Source organism: Acanthochromis polyacanthus, chromosome 10 (assembly GCF_021347895.1).
Source record: "Acanthochromis polyacanthus isolate Apoly-LR-REF ecotype Palm Island chromosome 10, KAUST_Apoly_ChrSc, whole genome shotgun sequence".
In the NCBI taxonomy this organism is placed as follows: Eukaryota; Metazoa; Chordata; class Actinopteri; family Pomacentridae; genus Acanthochromis; species Acanthochromis polyacanthus.
The window spans coordinates 791189-813675 of NC_067122.1; the positions used below are offsets into that span (position 1 = coordinate 791189).

Sequence of the window (22487 nt, forward strand, 5' to 3'; positions counted from 1 at the left end):
GATCAAACATCAGAAAATCATTCAACAAAACAGGAAGAAGATGAGTTCGAGCTTCATTCTAGACCTTAAATCAAAGATCTGACCGTTAGAATGATTCCAAAGAAATCCTCAAAGTTCTGAACTGAACATCGTCGTCCAGTCTGAATGAATCAGGTCACACTGTCTCTGTAATTTAGCAGATGATGCTACGAAACAAAACAACATTCCCCAAAAATCCTCCTCAGAACATCTGGTTCTTCATCTGCAGTACCTTCATCAGTGATCAGAGTTCTACCTTCAGACTGGGAATATTTCCCTTCAGGTCCATACAGGAGGCTCCACATTTATCACCTTTAATGGACTTTATCAGAACTTCATCAGTCCAGCAGACAGAACCATGACATTTAGGAGGAGAAACATCTGAGTTCTGGTAAAAACTGACACTAGATCACAGTTTACATCCATCCAACAGACCAACAACAAACAAACCACTAAAAACATGTACAAACCTCCAACAAACAGCTAACAAACCACTAACAAAACACCAAAAAGCCATTAACCCTTTAAGCTTCAGTCAATTCCAGCCGTTTTCAGTACAAAAAATCGCTAATATTCTATTTTTAAATAAAAAAATTACGAAAAATACGGGGAATATTGGACGCGCATCGGGAGGTGCATTTCCTTGAAAACGACCGATTCGGAGATTTTATACCGACTTCAGGACATGTTTTGGACAAAATAGTTTACTGGCTTGTGTCATCTGATGTAAAAGGTTGGATTATAGCCGTTTTTTGTGGAATCTTTTTTGTTGTGTGTAATAATAAACCCGGAAATGTGAGTCGCGCTGTGTGCTTTGAAGCCGTGTATAGAGAACGGATGGATGAATATTTGTTTTTGTCGGACAAATGTGTTTTTCTCACCCGCTGTGGTAATCGCATCTGAAAGTGGTTTATACCGGCGGATTCATGAGAATCTAAGCTTTCCATCGGTGTATAGTGTTTGTATAATCGCGTTTGCACCCGTCGGACATTCCTGAAATTCCTATGCAAATTAGTAGGTGTACCGCCGGCGGTACACTGAAGCTTAAAGGGTTAAAGGAACTGCCAACAAATGACTAAAAAAACATTATAAAGCCTCCAACAAACCACCAAAAAGCAGCCCACGAACCTCCAACGAACCATTAAAAAGCCACTAAAGCAGCCGGAAACAAACGTCCACCAAACCACTGAGAAACCTCCACCAAACCAATGAGAAACCTCCACCAAACCAATGAGAAACATCCACCAAACCAATGAGAAACATCCACCAAACCACTGAGAAACATCCACCAAACCAATGAGAAACATCCACCAAACCATTCAAACATCCACCAAACCAATGAGAAACTTCCACCAAACCAATGAGAAACCTCCACCAAACCAATGAGAAACATCCACCAATCCACTGAGAAACCTCCACCAAACCACTGACAAACATCCACCAAACCAATGAGAAACCTCCACCAAACCAATGAGAAACATCCAACAAACCACTGACAAACATCCACCAAACCAATGAGAAACCTCCACCAAACCAATGAGAAACATCCACCAAACCACTGACAAACATCCACCAAACCAATGAGAAACCTCCACCAAACCACTGAGAAACGTCCACCAAACCACTGACAAACATCCACCAAACCACTGACAAACATCCACCAAACCAATGAGAAACATCCACCAAACCATTCAAACATCCACCAAACCAATGAGAAACATCCACCAAACCAATGAGACACATCCACCAAACCACTGAGAAACGTCCACCAAACCAATGAGAAACCTCCACCAAACTAATGAGAAACCTCCACCAAACCACTGAGAAATGTCCACCAAACCAATGAGAAACATCCACCAAACCACTGACAAACATCCACCAAACCAATGAGAAACCTCCACCAAACCAATGAGAAACATTCACCAAACCACTGACAAACATCCACCAAACCAATGAGAAACCTCCACCAAACCAATGAGAAACATCCACCAAACCACTGACAACATCCACCAAACCAATGAGAAACCTCCACCAAACCACTGAGAAACGTCCACCAAACCACTGAGAAACCTCCACCAAACCAATGAGAAACATCCACCAAACCACTGACAAACATCCACCAAACCAATGAGAAACATCCACCAAACCATTCAAACATCCACCAAACCAATGAGAAACATCCACCAAACCAATGAGACACATCCACCAAACCACTGAGAAACGTCCACCAAACCAATGAGAAACCTCCACCAAACTACTGAGAAACCTCCACCAAACCACTGAGAAATGTCCACCAAACCAATGAGAAACATCCACCAAACCACTGAGAAACATCCACCAAACCAATGAGAAACATCCACCAAACCACTGAGAAACGTCCACCAAACCAATGAGAAACGTCCACCAAACCAATGAGAAACCTCCACCAAACCACTGAGAAACCTCCACCAAACCACTGACAAACGTCCACCAAACCACTGAGAAACGTCCACCAAACCAATGAGAAACATCCACCAAACCAATGAGAAACATCCACCAAACCAATGAGAAACCTCCACCAAACCAATGAGAAACATCCACCAAACCATTCAAACCTCCACCAAACCACTGAGAAACCTCCACCAAACCACTGAGAAACGTCCACCAAACCAATGAGAAACGTCCACCAAACCAATGAGAAACCTCCACCAAACCAATGAGAAACATCCACCAAACCAATGAGAAACATCCAACAAAAAAACTGAGAAACGTCCACCAAACCAATGAGAAACATCCACCAAACCACTGAGAAACGTCCACCAAACCAATGAGAAACATCCACCAAACCACTGAGAAACGTCCACCAAACCAATGAGAAACGTCCACCAAACCACTGAGAAACGTCCACCAAACCAATGAGAAACATCCACCAAACCAATGAGAAACATCCACCAAACCACTGAGAAACATCCACCAAACCACTGAGAAACGTCCACCAAACCACTGAGAAACGTCCACCAAACCAATGAGAAACGTCCACCAAACCAATGAGAAACGTCCACCAAACCATTCAAACATCCACCAAACCAATGAGAAACATCCACCAAACCAATGAGACACATCCACCAAACCACTGAGAAACGTCCACCAAACCAATGAGAAACCTCCACCAAACCACTGAGAAACGTCCACCAAACCACTGAGAAACCTCCACCAAACCAATGAGAAACATCCACCAAACCACTGACAAACATCCACCAAACCAATGAGAAACATCCACCAAACCATTCAAACATCCACCAAACCAATGAGAAACATCCACCAAACCAATGAGACACATCCACCAAACCACTGAGAAACGTCCACCAAACCAATGAGAAACCTCCACCAAACTACTGAGAAACCTCCACCAAACCACTGAGAAATGTCCACCAAACCAATGAGAAACATCCACCAAACCACTGAGAAACATCCACCAAACCAATGAGAAACATCCACCAAACCACTGAGAAACGTCCACCAAACCAATGAGAAACGTCCACCAAACCAATGAGAAACCTCCACCAAACCACTGAGAAACCTCCACCAAACCACTGACAAACGTCCACCAAACCACTGAGAAACGTCCACCAAACCAATGAGAAACATCCACCAAACCAATGAGAAACATCCACCAAACCAATGAGAAACCTCCACCAAACCAATGAGAAACATCCACCAAACCATTCAAACCTCCACCAAACCACTGAGAAACCTCCACCAAACCACTGAGAAACGTCCACCAAACCAATGAGAAACGTCCACCAAACCAATGAGAAACCTCCACCAAACCAATGAGAAACATCCACCAAACCAATGAGAAACATCCAACAAAAAAACTGAGAAACGTCCACCAAACCAATGAGAAACATCCACCAAACCACTGAGAAACGTCCACCAAACCAATGAGAAACATCCACCAAACCACTGAGAAACGTCCACCAAACCAATGAGAAACGTCCACCAAACCACTGAGAAACGTCCATCAAACCAATGAGAAACATCCACCAAACCAATGAGAAACATCCACCAAACCACTGAGAAACGTCCACCAAACCACTGAGAAACGTCCACCAAACCACTGAGAAACGTCCACCAAACCACTGAGAAACGTCCACCAAACCAATGAGAAACGTCCACCAAACCAATGAGAAACGTCCACCAAACCATTCAAACATCCACCAAACCAATGAGAAACATCCACCAAACCAATGAGACACATCCACCAAACCACTGAGAAACGTCCACCAAACCAATGAGAAACCTCCACCAAACTACTGAGAAACCTCCACCAAACCACTGAGAAACATCCACCAAACCACTGAGAAACGTCCACCAAACCACTGAGAAACATCCACCAAACCACTGAGAAACATCCACCAAACCACTGAGAAATGTCCACCAAACCACTGACAAACCTCCACCAAACCACTGAGAAACCTCCACCAAACCACTGAGAAACGTCCACCAAACCACTGAGAAACATCCACCAAACCACTGAGAAACATCCACCAAACCACTGAGAAATGTCCACCAAACCAATGAGAAACATCCACCAAACCACTGAGAAACATCCACCAAACCAATGAGAAACATTCACCAAACCACTGACAAACCTCCACCAAACCACTGAGAAACCTCCACCAAACCACTGAGAAACGTCCACCAAACCACTGAGAAACGTCCACCAAACCAATGAGAAACGTCCACCAAACCAATGAGAAACGTCCACCAAACCAATGAGAAACGTCCACCAAACCAATGAGAAACATCCACCAAACCAATGAGAAACATCCACCAAACCATTCAAACCTCCACCAAACCACTGAGAAACCTCCACCAAACCACTGAGAAACGTCCACCAAACCAATGAGAAACGTCCACCAAACCAATGAGAAACCTCCACCAAACCAATGAGAAACATCCACCAAACCAATGAGAAACATCCAACAAAAAACTGAGAAACGTCCACCAAACCACTGAGAAACGTCCACCAAACCAATGAGAAACATCCACCAAACCACTGAGAAACGTCCACCAAACCACTGAGAAACGTCCACCAAACCAATGAGAAACGTCCACCAAACCAATGAGAAACGTCCACCAAACCATTCAAACATCCACCAAACCAATGAGAAACATCCACCAAACCAATGAGAAACATCCACCAAACCACTGAGAAACGTCCACCAATCCACTGAGAAACATCCACCAAACCACTGAGAAACATCCACCAAACCACTGAGAAACGTCCACCAATCCACTGAGAAACATCCACCAAACCACTGAGAAACATCCACCAAACCACTGAGAAACATCCACCAAACCACTGAGAAACATCCACCAAACCATTCAAACGTCCACCAAACCATTCAAACGTCCACCAAACCACTGAGAAACACCAAACGTTAGATGAGCGTTCAGACGTCCACGGCGGGAACACCTCAGCAGCAGACCAACAGATGAGCTCCTACCTGTCGATGATGACGGGGTCGGAGGGCGTCTCGTTGCGATTTCCACAGCTCTTCTTGTCACAACACCGACTGTGGAAAAAGACGACAGGTCAAATTAGCACGACAACCTTTACAACAACTTCTTCTTCTTCAGCTGGAAAAACTACAAATCAGTCACACCAGAAGAATTCATGAGGAGAGCTTTACCTTTTTATTATACAGAAAATCTGTCAAAAAACAATTAAGTTTACTGGACAAAACAAACAAACAAACATTCTCGGCAAATTTACAGGGACGAGTTTTAATTTTCTGAACAATTTACTTCTTTTGCAGTTACCACTAACAAGGCAATTTAAAAAAAAGAATCAAGAGGTTTGAACTGTAATTTATTATTATGTTTACCGTTTTGTCTAGTTTTGTTGGGTTACAAATAAGAACTAAGAAGAATTACATAAACACACGTTTAGTGCAAAAAAATAAAAAATAATTACATTTAAAAATGACATGTTAAGTAGAAAAAAAACAAAAAAACAATAGAAAATAAATCTGCATTTCTACAATTATTAATTCTTTAACAATAATTAAACAACATTTTACTGCATTTAAATCTGGAAAAATGTTGGAGATTTCACAAATAAAAAGCTTTTTATGATGTTTGACTGTAAAACTACAGTTTTACTCCATTTAAATCAGCTAAAAATATAAATGTCTTACAGATATTTGCTGTTATTTGTTGAGTTTTGAACAATATACTGTCCCATCATTTTTTACCATATTTCACTGTTGATTTTAACATTTTCTGTCTTTTTTTTCAGTCTACTTATTATTTAGGAGCAGCCAGACCGAGGTCACCACCGATTGGACGACACCCAGCGACGCCCCCCTCCCCCTCTGTCCCATCGCCCCCGACAACCAGCCAGCCAACCGGGCGGCTGCTCCCCAAACAGCCGTCCAGGTAGCCAGAGGGCTCAGCGGCCGACAAAAAACCGAGCCGGAGCCGCTCCGGTCCGCAGGGGTCCGGAGGGAGCGCCGGGTTTCCTCCTCAGCCGGAGGAGGGGGGCGGGTGGAGACAGACGAGGGTTCTGGGGAGTCGTGTTGAACAGCGGCGGCTCGAATCCAACACATTAATATCCATCAGACGCCAGCAGCAGCCGGAAAACAGCCGAGCCTGAATGTGCCGACGGCTGGAGGCCGTCAGTGAACGCACCACGAGGACCAGAGGTCAGTTAGTCTGCTGGACGAATCAAACGCACCTCATTTTACAAAGCTGGTCCTAAAACAGCAGCATGGTGAGCTTTTAAACGTCCACATTCTAGTTTCAGTCAGAATTAACTCAGACTTTAAAGAAACGCTCATTCAGGTAAACGTTCTTAGTGTTTCCTGGATTTAAATCAGATCAGAATATGTGAACATTTGATAAAACTGTAGATAAGAAACACACACTGACTAGAAAAAAAACAAGAAAAAAAAGCAAAAACTGTAAATATTATCCACACAGAAAAACCTGTGAAAAAATGTACAGAATTACATTTTAAAAAAGACCAAACCAGCAGGAAAAAATCGGTATAAAACCTGTACAAATAATAATTCTACAATTTAGTTTAAGGCTACATGAACTAATAACGATAAGTAATTTGGTTTTATGATGTTTGACTGTAAAACTACATGGTTTTATTGGATTTAAATCAGAGAAAATATGGCGATTTCACAGATTTAGCATGTTTTGTTGAAAAAATTCTAAAAATGACGTTTACCAGAAACAAACAAAATAACTACATTGTAAATATTATCTACAAAGTAAAATCTGAATTTAATTAGTTCCAGATTTGTGCTTTTTCTCATTTTTTTACCTGATCTGTAAAGTATCTTTATTATTTTATTTGTAATTGTATTTTAGTTTTTCTTGTTGTTTTAATGTTTCCATAAAGGCGCTGGACTTTATATTGAAAATAACGTTTATTTTAATAAAGACTCACTGCACCAAACATTTCTTTGAATAAACTGGACAGACTGAGAAAATTAAAGAAGTCTGAACTATTTGAGAATTTCTGACACTTTTATTAATTACAAAACTTCCAATTTCACATATTTGTCGCTTCTAAGCTGCATTTAAACAAACTTTAGCTCACAGAGAAATAAACCACAGATCAGGAAGTAAAGTATTTATAATTTGCTCTACTACGGTCAGTTAGATTCTACAAACGATGAGAAAAAAGTGTTTTTGTTTTATAGCTGATGCAATAAACGTCCCTTCTTGAACATTTAAAACAGTAAATTGACAGAAACAGGAACCGCTGTGCCCAGAAGCTTATTCTAAATATAGTTTAGTTTCCCCAGAAAAATGTGTAAAGGATGTTTTCCCAGCCCTGAGCGCTGCCTGCAGGCGTCCTCTCAGGCTGCATGTTCACCTCCACCTCAGTGTAGGACACAAAACATCCACAACACGGATCAGTAGAGAGAAGGTGCTGAGTCCATCAGCTGTTTGCTCGATAAAATGTCACAAAACGGTGAAAAAAAAAGGCTCGTTTTGTCCACAGACATTCATTTTACCGTCACACAGGAGGAAAGAAACACATTTAAGAGATTGTAATCACAGAATTTAGCCTGCTTTTATTTCAGAATCACTCAAATTTATTCACATAATAGTGACAAAAAACTGCACATTTTTATTCTATTTACCAAGAGCTGCTTTGAACCGTCAAAGGGACACAAATAAAATAAATAAAACATTTTAAAAAAGGTTCAAAACAAGACGAAAAATGACAGAGACATAAAACCGAACAACAGAATCTGGAAAATCTGGAAAAACTACATGCAAAGCAACAGAAATGTGGAAAAACTACGCATGAAACGACAAATCTGGAAAAACTGTGTACAAAATGACAAATCTGGAAAAACTGCGTACAAAACGACATAAATCTGGAAAAACTGCGAACAAAATGACAGAAATCTGGAAACACTGCATCTAAAATGACAAATCTGGAAAAACTGCGCAGAAAATGACATAAATCTGGAAAAAACTGTGTACAAAATGACATAAATCTGTAAAAACTGCGAACAAAATGACATAAATCTGTAAAAACTGCGAACAAAATGACAGAAATCTGGAAACACTGCGTACAAAACGAAAAATCTGGAAAAACTGCGCAGAAAATGACATAAATCTGGAAAAACTGCGTACAAAATGAAAAATCTGGAAAAACTGCGTACAAACGACAAATCTTGAAAAACTATGTACAAAATGACAAAAATCTGGAAACACTGTGTACAAAATAACAAAAATCAAGAAAAACGTACAAAATGACACAAATCTGGAAAAAACTACGTATAACATGACAAACTGAAAGAGGCGCGAAACAAGAGAAAAGAGACAAAAGGTTTGTCACGGCTGTAAAAATGTAAATCTTTAAACATCTTCAGTTTGTGGAGCGACTTTTAACAACAAATAACCAAATAAATGAAACTTTCCCTTTTATTCGTGGTTGTCGTGTTTCCAAAGAATGAGTGAAAACGAGACGAGAACAAATAAAACACCAACCAACGGCTAATCAGACTTTTCTCTGTTTCAAACGTTCAGACGTCTGTCTAAATGGATTTATCTCACGTCAGCCTCCTGAAACGCAAATGAAGCGATCCATCTATCATTAGTCCCAACAACATATCTGCTGCCTATAATCTGCCGACAAGCTGCTCCTCTTCCTCCTCTCTCATCGCTGCGAGGGTCATTAACATATCTTCCGGTAATTCTTAAAAATTAATCATATGGCGTGTGACCCGTGACGTCCAATTACGCGGCTGCTCTCGCCCCATGCTGTCCTGAATCAAATTGCCATTTGACAAACAAGCGTCAAATCGAGGCTCCGAATGCCAAATGAGACGCGTTATGAATCATTTATCGCGCCGTTTGATCTCTAAGTACAGAAAAATCATAAACTAAGCGCCGTGTTTGTGTCTGTGTGGATGCGAACGCGCCACAATAATTTATTCCCCCAGCTACTTGGAACCATTAGTGAAAGTTCCAGGAGACCAATTAGCATTGGAAACCCACTGGTGCTGCTGTGGTGACAACCTCCTCCAAACTGCCAAAGAAGTGTTATAAACAAACCGGACCCCAGGAGCACTGCCGGGGCCCCTCCAGGGACCCGGGGCCCCTTTCCAAAGACGAAAACAAACCTTGGCTGAGCGTCCACAATATCGCCTTAATGACGTTTCCCCCCGGGCCGCGGGCCGGCTAACACCACGGCCGGCTAATGACTGAGAGGAGTGTGAAGCCACCAGAGTGTGTGTGTGTGTGTGTGTGTGTGTGTGTGTGTGTGTGTGTGTGTGTGTGTGTGTGTTGTGCGGCTATAAAACCAGCAAAAATAAAACAAACTGTGTGTCATCGTCTTCGCTGTCACTCGTTTGGCTCAGAGGGTTCGTCCTCGGTTACTGCTGCAGAGAAGCTACTCAGGTCGCTGCACACACACACACACACACACACACACACACAGACAGACAGACACACACACACACACACACTCGGGCCCCAAAAATAATTCAGCCACAGGAGCCAGTTTGGCCGGCGAGCCTCGGCCGGGCCACACAAGCATCATTACCGCTGGCTGCTCCTCCTCGCCACTTCAGACGCCTCCACAAGTGGAATCTACTTAAGGCACAAAGGGAAGGTTTGTCCGGGCATGTCGGCGGCGCTCACACACACACACACACACACACACACACACACACACACACACACACACAGTCATTGAAAGGCTCCCTGAGGACGCGGCAGCGCGGCGGATCACAGCGTCCAGATAACACCGAGCAGGCCGGGCCGGCTCGCTTTCAAAGGGCAAGTGTTGTAATTACCCGAAGGCCTGGAACGCCTCGGCAGCGGCGGCGGCGGCCAGTCCTGGTGATTCGCTGCAGCCTGCCAACCGCCTGGCCCGGACGCCACCTTCCCTCTCTGCGAGCGGCAAGGCAGGTTTTTCCTCGGCGTCGCCCGGAGCCTGGCAGCCGGCGAGCCGAGCCGAGGCCTGGCGAGCCTCCGGGAGCCCGCTGGCGACGTCGCCGTGCCAACCTGGCCACCGCCGCTACTACTGCTGCTGCTTCGTGATGGGTAGTGTTGGACGGCAGCACGGTCCCGTTTAAGAATGCTTAATGTGGCGCAACGACGCAAACCTGCGTCCAACCTCAGCTCTTAGTAAAAAAATGAGAAAATCAGCACCCAAGAGGACAGAAATGAGAAGAAACTCTTTAAAATTGACACAAAACAAACTAAATGAGCCACGAAGCAACAAAAGTCAAGAAAAACTACCTACGAAATGACACAAATCTGGAATTACTACGCACAAAATGACAGAAATCTGCAAAAACTACGCACAAAACAACACAAATCTGGAAAAACCACATATGAAATGACAGAAATCTGCAAAAGTTACGTGCAAAACAACAAATCTGGAAAAAAAACTACAGTATGTATATCATGACAAATCTGGAAAAGAGACCCAAAACAACAACGAGTCATAAAACTATAGAACGGAGGCAAACCTGTTCACAAGAGACATGAAACAACACAAACAAGACACAAGAGAAACAAAAGCATGACATAAAATGAGAAAACAGAGATCCAAGATGACAGAAATTAGAGAAAAGTCTTCTAAATAGACAAATCTAGATTCACGACAAACAAAAAGACAGAAATCAGACAAAACTGTCTGGAAGAGACACAAAACAACACAAAAAAACAAGATAAAGTCTGTAACATTACACACCAACACCACATAAACCTGTTTGTTCTGCAGATTAACCGCAAAACTACACATTTAGACCACTTGTTTAAACTAAAAAGACCAATATCAGCAGAATTCATCCATTTCCCACTAATTTAACTTGTTAACTTCAGGTTTATCTACTAGTTTATATTAATTATACAAACAAACAATTTAATGTGGAGATTAGCCTGCTAGCTGCACATGTAGACCAGTCTACAGATAAACCTCATCTGAACCGTTTACTCCAAACAGTTTAATGTTTTTATGTAAAAGTCAACTAACTGTGTAGATCTTTGGTTTATCTGGTCAGCTAAGCATTAAATCTAGTCCTGGGTTTACATTTAAACTTGTGTAAATGTGAAGTTAACTGTTATTGTTTGGAAATCTAGTTGGAAAAACATCATTTTTGTTGGTAATCCACTTAGCCCTGTATACTGCAGTCAATTCCGCCTGAAATTCCTACTGAAGTTCGCTAACATCCATCCATCCATCCATCCATCCATCCATCCATCCATCCATCCATCCTCTATACTCCACTTTATCCTCACTAGGGTCATGGGGGGTGCTGTAGCCTATCCCAAATATGGGACGCGCAGCGCGAGGTGCACGTTCACAAAAACTAGCTATTTGTGGATTATTTACCGATTTCAAGACATGTTTTGGACAAAGTATTTTACTGGCTTGTTTTGTCTGGATGTCCAAGGTTGGATTATGGCCGTTTTTTGTGGAATATTTTCATCTGTGACCAGTTTTGAGCCTTCAAAGGTGAGTTGTGCCGTTTACGTTGTTTGTTGGACAAATGTGTTTATATTACCCGCTGTGGTAATCACATCTGAAAGTGGTTTATACCGGCAGATTCATGAGAATCTAAGCTTTCCATGGGTGTATAATGTTTCTATCATCGAGTTTGCAGCTTTGGTCAATTTAGCAAAATAAATTTGCACATACGGCCACTGAAGTTTAACGGGTTACGAAGTTGTGTTTACGTCACCAGTCATTAAGTAGTTCATGTAGTTTGTTCGTTTATTTCTTCTTTTTTTAGAGTGTATGGAGTTTTAAAGAAATGTGAGACTTTAATAAAGACGTCCTGAGAGGATCTGAACCTACGAGATGTTCTGGTTCTAAAGCCTCGTTAATCAGGTCCACCCGTACCTGCTGGAACAGGTGCTACACCCGAAGGTGATCCAGGTAGACAAACCAACGGGGACGACGGCAGAGAGTCATTAGTGAATGGAAACAGCATCTATCGGGGGAAGATGGCTAACAATCACACTCAATCACAGAACGACGCCTACAGCCGGCCGTCGTCATGGAGACGGAGCCATACTGAATGGATCCAACGCCTCGATACAGACGCTCAGACTTCAGACTTTGGGAGATAAAAGTGAGAAGAGGTGAGGCAGGAGACGTCCAAACTTTCACCTGAGCCGGTTAACAGTTAGCACAGACGTAAAGTTAACACCTAAACTAAAAACAACCGATACTGAGAGTCTGAAGCTCCATTCTACTGGGAATTTAAACCAGTTTAAGGTCAATTTAAACCAGTTTATGGCCAATTTAAACCAGTTTAAGGTCAATTTAAACCAGTTTATGGCCAATTTAAACCAGTTTATGGTCAATGGAAACCAGTTTATGGTCAGTTTAAACCAGTTTATGGTCAATGGAAACCAGTTTATGGTCAATGAAAAACAGCTTATGGTCAATGTACTGGAAATATAAACCAGTTTAGTCCATTTTCTTACTAGTTTACTCAAATAGTAACAGTTTATTTCTTATCTACACTAGTGTAAATGCTAGCCAGCTGATTTTAAAGGTTTACTACACACTTCAAAAAGTTAGATTAAACACTTTAGTTCATCTTTAGACTAGTTAACTAACCATCCATCCATCCTCTATCCACCGCTTTATCCTCACTAGGGTCATGGGGGGTGCTGGAGTCTATCCCAGCTGACTCGGGTGAAGGCAGGGGACACCCTGGACAGGTCACCAGTCTGTCACAGGGCTTAGTTAACTAACCAGATGAACCAAATATTTGCACGTCATTCAGTTTCCTGCTAATCTAAACCTGTAAACTCTATATTTATTAATTTATCAGTTTACTACAAACCAAAACCAGATACGTCAGATGCCTTTAAAAGTTAATAAATAAAACCAGTTAAATCCAGATTAACCAGTCACCTGCACATTTAGACCAGTTTATAGAGAACAAGCAGGAAAATGTTTACAGATAAACCAAATAACTGAACATGTACATCAGTTTCCCACTAATCTAAACCGGTTAACTCCATATTTATGTACTAGTTGTCACAGATTTACTAGTTTACTACACATCAAAACCAGATAAACCAGCTGAACGTGGAGATTTACCTGTAAACTGGGCATTTAGACCAGTTTACTCTGCAAATGATCCACATTCCTGCAATTTTCCCGCTCATCTAAACCATTTCATTTCATAGTTATGTACGAGTTTATATAGATCACCAGTTTAATCTAAGGATTAACTGACACTAGTCTGGATTATACATGAGTCAGTTACAGATTAACCGGTCTACCACACAGTTAAACCCTTTAAGCCAACCAGTCGGCTCCACATCTAGACCAGTTTACAGATTGTTAACCTTTATTTTGTACATCCTCATATCCTGTAGAGATAAACCACATGTTCACTCATCACAACTGGAAACCAGTTTAGCATCACAAAGGACTAAAAAACAACAAATGAATGTTTAAGATTCTGCTTTTTTGTCCACATGTGGAGGAATACAACGCTGCAGCTCAAACTCAGCCTCCAGACTCTCAGCTGTGAGTTTGTGTTAGTGTGTGTGTATATATATGACATATATGATATATACGTGTGTGTGTGTCCTATTTTCACCCACACACACACTTCACTCCTCAGCCTGAACCAGTAAAACCAGCAGCAGAGACACACAGGGCAGGAAACGTGTTGATTGGTGTGATGAACAGCAGCACAACAGCTGCTCTGCTCCCTCTCTTACACAACAGACACACACAACAGACACACACAACAGAAGCACAAACACACACAAACACACACAAACACACACAACAGACCCACAAACACACACAACAGACACACAAACACACACAAACACACACAACAGAAGCACAAACACACACAACAGAAGCACAAACACACACAAACACACACAAACACACAACAGAAGCACAAACACACACAACAGAAGCACAAACACACACAAACACACACAAACACACACAACAGAAGCACAAACACACACAACAGACGCACAAACACACACAAACACACACAACAGACACACAAACACACACAACAGACCCACAAACACACACAACAGACACACAAACACACACAACAGACACACAAACACACACAACAGACACACAAACACACTCCCTCGCTGCTCATCTGGTTTTCTCAAACAGATTTCAAAATAAAACGCAGCTGCAGCAATTAGTTTTCAACTATTAAATTAATCAGAAATACTTTTTAAAATCAAAATAATGAAATTACAGCTTCTTAAACATGACTACTTTCTGTTTTCTTTCCTCCTTGATGACATTAATCTGAATATATTTGGACAAAACAAGACATCTGACAGCTTGGGAAACATGTTTTTCACCATTTTAACAATAAAAATGTTCAACAGATTAATCAGCAATGGGAATAATCATTAGTATGGATTGAATATGGACCAGTTAGCACTGGTAGCTCTCCCAGTTTACAGCTTGTATAAACCAGTGCATTTACATCACTTATGCTTTTATTTTGATAATCTGAACTTTTTTTGGTCATATTTCTATTTAAAAATCAGAATCTGTCTGTACATCATCAACACAGAACAGCTAACATGCTAACACACACTGCAGAGAGAAAAGTGTGTGTTTAAACCACCGACAGAAACTCTGCAGCCGCTCCACTGAGCAGACGCCCTGTGTGAAATGGTAAGTGGTTGTATTTATATAGTGCTTTTATCCAAAGCGCTTTACATGATACGTCACATTCACACACTGATGGTGGAAGCTGCCATGAAAGGCACTAACCACGACCCACCAGGAGCAGTTAGGGTGAGGTGTCTTGCTCAGGGACACCTCGACATGAGCACGACGGGCCGAGGATCGAACCGGCAACCTTCCAGTTACAAGACGGCCACTCTACCCACTGATCCATGCCGCCCCATGGTTCTGGTTGTGTTCTGGTGATGTTCTGGTTGTGTTCTGGTTGTGTTCTGGTTGTGTTCTGGTTGTGCTCTGGTGATGTTCTGGTTGTGTTCTGGTTGTGCTCTGGTGATGTTCTGGTTGTGTTCTGGTGATGTTCTGGTTGTGTTCTGGTTGTGCTCTGGTGATGTTCTGGTTGTGTTCTGGTTGTGCTCTGGTGATGTTCTGGTTGTGTTCTGGTTGTGCTCTGGTGATGTTCTGGTTGTGTTCTGGTTGTGTTACCTGCACATGATCTCGTGGGTGAGGAGGACGCGGCACATCTCTGGGTTCTTGTCCTGACCTTCGTACAGGATCGGCTGATGGAACAAACAGAAAAAACACTTTTAGAGACGCAGTGTTGGATTTGTACGTTTGTCGAGTTAACAGGTTTGTGGAGAAAAAAATGATCAACACGCTTCTGATATCAAAATTCAGGCTTTAGTTCTCAGATAAACCAGTTTATTGTTTGTGCAACCAGTTTAGTAAATAGACATGAAATGAATGCACATGTAAACCAGAAAAACCTGTTTATGGTCAACGTAAACCAGTTTATGGTCAACGTAAACCAGTTTATGGTCAACGTAGACCAGTTTATGTCAACGTAGACCAGTTTATGGTCAACGTAGACCAGTTTATGGTCAACGTAGACCAGTTTATGGTCAACGTAAACCAGTTTATGGACAACGTAAACCAGTTTATGGTCAACGTAAACCAGTTTATGGTCAACGTAGACCAGTTTATGGTCAACGTAGACCAGTTTATGGTCAACGTAAACCAGTTTATGGTCAACGTAGACCAGTTTATGGTCAACGTAAACCAGTTTATGGTCAACGTAGACCAGTTTATGATCAACGTAGACCAGTTTATGGTCAACGTAAACCAGTTTGTGGTCAACGTAAACCAGTTTGTGGTCAACGTAAACCAGTTTGTGGACAATGTAGACCAGTTTGTGGTCAACGTAAACCAGTTTATGGACAATGTAGACCAGTTTATGGACAATGCAGACCAGTTTATGGTCAACGTAGACCAGTTTATGGTCAACGTAAACCAGTTTATGGTCAATGTAAACCAGTTTATGGACAACGTAGACCAGTTTATGGACAACGTAGACCAGTTTATGGTCAACGTAGACCAGTTTATGGTCAACGTAAACCAGTTTATGGTCAACGTAAACCAGTTTATGGTCAACGTAGACCAGTTTATGTCAACGTAAACCAGTTTATGGACAATGTAGACCAGTTTATGGTCAACGTAAACCAGTTTATGTCAACGTAAACCAGTTTATGGTCAACGTAGACCAGTTTATGGACAACGTAGACCAGTTTATGGTCAACGTAAACCAGTTTATGGACAACGTAGACCAGTTTATGGTCAACGTAGACCAGTTTATGGTCAACGTAAACCAGTTTATGGACAACGTAAACCAGTTTATGGACAACGTAGACCAGTTTATGGTCAACGTAGACCAGTTTATGTCAACGTAGACCAGTTTATGGACAACGTCGACCAGTTTATGGTCAACATAAACCAGTTTATGGACAACGTAAACCAGTTTATGGTCAACGTAAACCAGTTTATGGACAACGTAGACCAGTTTATGGTCAACGTAGACCAGTTTATGGTCAACGTAGACCAGTTTATGGTCAACGTAAACCAGTTTACGGACAACGTAAACCAGTTTATGGACAACGTAGACCAGTTTATGGTCAACGTAGACCAGTTTATGTCAACGTAAACCAGTTTATGGACAATGTAGACCAGTTTATGGTCAACGTAAACCAGTTTATGTCAACGTAAACCAGTTTATGGTCAACGTAAACCAGTTAATGGTCAATGGAAACCAGTTTAAACCAGTGTAAACTGGTTTACCTGCAGATTAAACTGGGTTAAACCAGTGTAAACTGGTTGCAGGTGTTGCTTTTACTTTGTCCAGTACAGTCTAACATGGTCTACAGCCGCCCCCCTGTCGGTAGTCTCAGTCTGCCCCAGACTTCCCAGAATTCCCTGCCAGATGGCGGGCGGTGTCCCGGGATGAAGCCCTCCTCCTCCCCCGTACAGCCGTCATGTCAGCGTCCGGATGACGGACGACCGCTGAGACCACGGAGAGGTGTGTGTGAGCCGCTGGGTTACTGTATCTGTGAGGACCGACGGATGTTTCTGGGCGTCCAGACCCGGCTAGAGGGTTCAGGTTCAGGTCAGGAGGGGGTCCGGGGTCGGTTCTGATCGCGTCCTATTGGTGAGGGTCCTCACAAGGACAGCACGGCAGTGTGTGTGTGTGTGTGAGTGGGTTTTGTAATACCCTGGTGGCTGTAAATGAACTCCACTAAAAGCATGTGTGTCCTCCTCCCCCTCTGTTCCTGCCCCGACCCACCAACTACCTCATCCACCTTTATAGTCAAAACAGACCTCCACCCTGCACACACACACACACACACACACACACACACACACACACACACACACACACACACACACACACACACACACACACCCCTGGGGGACAATACTTTTAGGATAACGACCACTTCTGCATTATTGATCCTGATCCTGGCTCTGTTCGCCCGGATTAAAATGCTCCAGTTTGACCAGCAGGGATGTGGATTGCATCACACACACACACACACACACACACACACACACACACACACACACACACACACACACACACACACACACACACACACACACACACACACACACACACACACACAGACGGACAGACACACACACACAGACAGACAGACACACACACACACACACACACACACACACACAGACACAGTATATTCAATGGTCGATATTTATACATCATCATTCCTGATGTGTGTGTGTGTGTGTGTGTGTGTGTGTGTGTGTGTGTGTGTGTGTGTGTGTGTGTGTGTGTGTGTGTGTGTGTGTGTGTGTGTGTGTTTTGGAAGGTTAACGTCCACGTTGTGTTGCCAGCTTCACAGCCCCGTTCCACCACCTTTGTGAGGACCGACCTCAGACATTTTGGAATATAAGTGAGGACATTTTGGACGAGATATGGACGCAAAGCGGACATAACTTTAGGATAATTTCAAGACTTTAAAGATTAAACAGCTGTTCAAAAAGTTAATGCATTGTTTGAAAAGTGACTGTAAATCTGAGATATATTTAGAAGCTAATTTCTATAAATGTGAGGAAAAGGTCTAATTTTAGAGAATTCTAAGAAACAAACAAAAAAGTGTTTTTTTCTAGAAAGTTGATGCTTTTAATTTGGCAATAAAATGTCAAAAAGCAGTGTCTTAGTTAAGTTTTGCTTTAATTTTACATTCTTATACATCAGATTGTGGTTGAAAAAAAGGAGGATTTCTCTGAAATTTTAGTTTTATTCTAAGCAAGAACGTTTTAAAAGATCAGCAGAGAGAACAGAAGTATTTACAGACGGTTTCACATTTATTTCAGTGGTTTAATCTTGTTAAAATCTTATATTTTGGTTCATATTTGACTTTTTTTTTTAATCTGAGATGTAAAAAAGTGGATTTTTCTGAGTTTTTGTATTTTTTTGACAGCAGAGATGAAGAAGGTGAACAGTGAGGGCAGAGTTTGAGCTGAGACATTTACAGATGATAAATACTGTATTTATTTAAGTTTTGAGTTATTTTAGCTCCAAGTTTTGGTTTTGGTTCACATTTTATTTCCTTTTTTCAAATCAGACGTGTAAAAAAAGTAGATTTGTTTTTTTTAGTTTTTTGAAAGCAGGAATTGAGATTTTGCACAAAAACAATCACAGATGTGAACGGTTATATTTACTTTAGCTCATTAAGTTCTGGTTTTTGGTTCATAACTTACATTTTTATAAATCCTAGTACAGTATTTATCCGTATTTTTTCAGATATTTGACAGCAGAGACGTCTCAGAAGGTGAACAGTGAGGGCAGAGTTTGTGCTCAGACATATTTACAGATGATAAATGTTGTATTTATTGGAGTCGTTTCAGCTCCAGGTTCTGGTTCAGAAGGTGCCTACACGGTGGTGAGGTTCTCCCCTCCAGAACCGACCCCCGGCCGGCGCTGTGTGATGTCTGCGGTTGTAGATGCGCTGGTGGCTGCGGTCCAATCTGCATTAATGCGGCTCCTCCTCGCTCTGACAACCCGGCGGCCGCGGGGCTCTAACCGGCGCTCGGCGGGGCTCCATCGATCCGCTGGGACTCCAGCCGACCCGTCTGTCAGCTCCGACCGCCCACCGACGGGGTGTCATGTACGGCAGGAGGAGGAGGAGGAGGAGGAGGTGTCAGGATTATTGTCTCCAGTGTGCCGTCGCTGCGCCACATTAGGGCCTATTGATCGGTTTGTTGGGAGCCGCTCGCAGCATCGATCGGTGACATGCCGACAGGCCGAGGGGGATGTGACGGGGATGAGGAGGAGGGAGGAGGAGGAAGGAGGAGGAAGGAGGATGAGGAGGAAGGAGGAGGAGGAAGGAGGAGGAAGGAGGAGGAAGGAGGAGGAGGAGGAAGGAGGATGAGGAGGAAGGAGGATGAAGGAGGATGAGGAAGGAGGAGGAGGAGGAAGGAGGAGGAAGGAGGATGAGGAGGAAGGAGGAGGAGGAAGGAGGAGGAAGAAGGAGGAGGAGGAGGAAGGAGGATGAGGAGGAAGGAGGATGAAGGAGGATGAGGAGGAAGGAGGAGGAAGGAGGATGAAGGAGGATGAGGAAGGAGGAGGAGGAGGAAGGAGGAAGGAGGAGCTCTATGATTCACTGTGACTTCATGCAAGTTCACCAAAAACTGCTTTAATTTCAAGAAGATGCTTCTAACGGCTCCGTTTTTATTTTATTTCACCTCTGAACTCTCACCAGGCGGTAAAATCTACTTTTCTGTTTTTTCTTTTTTTAAATCACGACAATGACACCGTTTAGCACAGAAACTGTAAAAACCTCCAGATTTTCAACTTTCTAACGGTACTAAAACATCTACAGAAAGTTCACTCTGAAGGTTAACTAAATCTGAGCTGAAGTCCTCATTTCATTACAATCACTTCATTTTGCACATTTAATTTGGAAAATGAGACAAAGAAACTACTGATCATGGGATTTCCAACAAAAATAACCAAATCTCTGCTTAAAAGTGGTGGGTAAACTGGAGACCTTGGACCTCCACATTCCGTCTACATGTGGATCTACAGCTTCCTGTCGGACCGCAGGCAGAGGGTGAGGGGGGGAGACCACACATCTGGACCATCAGCCTCAGCATCGGCTCCCCCCAGGGCTGCCTGCTGAGCCCTCTGCTCTACACACCGGACCGTACCTCTACACACCCCAGTAACACCATCATCAAGTTCGCTGACGACACCACAGTTGTGGGGCTCATCTCTGGGGGGGGTGAGTCCGCATACAGGGCTGAGGTGGAGCAGCTGACTGGGTGATGCAGAGACAACAACCTGATCCTCAACACAGCCAAGACCAAGGAGCTGATCATCGACTTTCGGAGGACTAAAACAGAGATTCCACCTCTGATCATCAACGGGGACTGTGTGCAGAGGGTAGAGGACTTCTGCTGAGTCCACTTAGAGAAGGACCTGACCTGGACTGTGAACACCTCCGAGCTACTGAAGAAGGCCCGGCAAAGACTGCACTTCCTGAGGGTGCTCAGGAAGAACAACATCTCCCAGAGACTGCTGGTGTCTTTCTACAGGTTCCCCATGGAGAGCATCCTGGTGTTCTGTCTGTGTGTGTGGTACATCAGCTGTACGGTGGATCAGAGGGCCTCACTGCACAGGATCATCCACACGGCCCAAAACATCACAGACTGCCCTCTCCTCACACTTGAAGAGCTGCACCGCTCCCGTTGCCTCCTAAAGGAAAAATAACCCAGGACCCCTCTCACCCAGGACACCACATGTTTAATCTGTTACCGTCAGGCAGGCGGTACAGGTCAGTTACTGCAAGGACAAACCGGGTCAGAGACAGCTTCTGAACAACAGCACTAAGGGTTCTGATCAAAGGCTAAAAGCCCTACCTCTGTTATAATAGAACTACCTCTGTTATAATAGAACTACCTCTGTTATAATAGAACTACCTCTGTTATATTAGAACTACCTCTGTTATATTATAACTCCCTCTGTTATAATAGAACTCCCTCTGTTATAATAGAACTACCTCTGTTATATTATAACTCCCTCTGTTATATTATAACTACCTCTGTTATAATAGAACTACCTCTGTTATAATAGAACTACCTCTGTTATATTATAACTACCTCTGTTATATTATAACTACCTCTGTTATAATAGAACTACCTCTGTTATATTATAACTCCCTCTGTTATATTATAACTCCCTCTGTTATATTATAACTACCTCTGTTATAATAGAACTACCTCTGTTATAATAGAACTACCTCTGTTATATTATAACTACCTCTGTTATAATAGAACTACCTCTGTTATATTATAACTCCCTCTGTTATATTATAACTACCTCTGTTATAATAGAACTACCTCTGTTATAATAGAACTACCTCTGTTATATTATAACTACCTCTGTTATATTATAACTACCTCTGTTATATTATAACTACCTCTGTTATATTATAACTACCTCTGTTATATTAGAACTACCTCTGTTATAATAGAACTACCTCTGTTATAATAGAACTACCTCTGTTATATTATAACTACCTCTGTTATAATAGAACTACCTCTGTTATAATAGAACTACCTCTGTTATAATAGAACTACCTCTGTTATAATAGAACTACCTCTGTTATAATAGAACTACCTCTGTTATAATAGAACTACCTCTGTTATATTAGAACTACCTCTGTTATAATAGAACTACCTCTGTTATAATAGAACTACCTCTGTTATATTATAACTACCTCTGTTATATTAGAACTACCTCTGTTATATTAGAACTACCTCTGTTATAATAGAACTACCTCTGTTATAATAGAACTACCTCTGTTATAATAGAACTACCTCTGTTATAATAGAACTACCTCTGTTATAATAGAACTACCTCTGTTATAATAGAACTACCTCTGTTATAATAGAACTACCTCTGTTATAATAGAACTACCTCTGTTATAAT

General features: G+C 42.3%; 2 protein-coding genes across 10 annotated transcripts in view; both read right to left on the reverse strand.

Annotated features, from left to right (window-relative positions):
• The window catches only part of LOC110965896 (transcription factor COE3-like), a 187358-nt gene that overhangs the window by 128918 nt on the left and 35953 nt on the right, over nt 1–22487 (reverse strand). For all 3 annotated transcript variants that reach the window (XM_051954580.1, XM_051954579.1, XM_051954578.1), the window contains 2 exons: nt 15686–15759; nt 5511–5579 (listed from right to left, as the gene is read on the reverse strand). In XM_051954580.1, the coding sequence (XP_051810540.1) occupies nt 5511–5579; nt 15686–15759 (143 nt within the window). The remainder of the gene's footprint in view (nt 1–5510; nt 5580–15685; nt 15760–22487) is intronic.
• LOC127535787 (uncharacterized) lies at nt 1244–5478 on the reverse strand. 7 transcript variants are annotated; one of them, XM_051954572.1, is made up of 4 exons: nt 4105–5478; nt 3710–3751; nt 2045–2088; nt 1244–1913 (listed from the first exon to the last, which is right to left on the reverse strand). In XM_051954572.1, exons 1-4 carry the CDS (start codon nt 5330–5332, stop codon nt 1710–1712), a joined length of 1518 nt encoding a protein of 505 aa, XP_051810532.1. In that variant the 5' UTR covers nt 5333–5478; the 3' UTR covers nt 1244–1709. The 7 variants fall into 7 exon arrangements, with proteins under 7 accessions (XP_051810532.1, XP_051810535.1, XP_051810534.1 ...); XM_051954575.1 differs by having other exon boundaries at nt 2045–3205; XM_051954574.1 differs by having other exon boundaries at nt 4083–5478.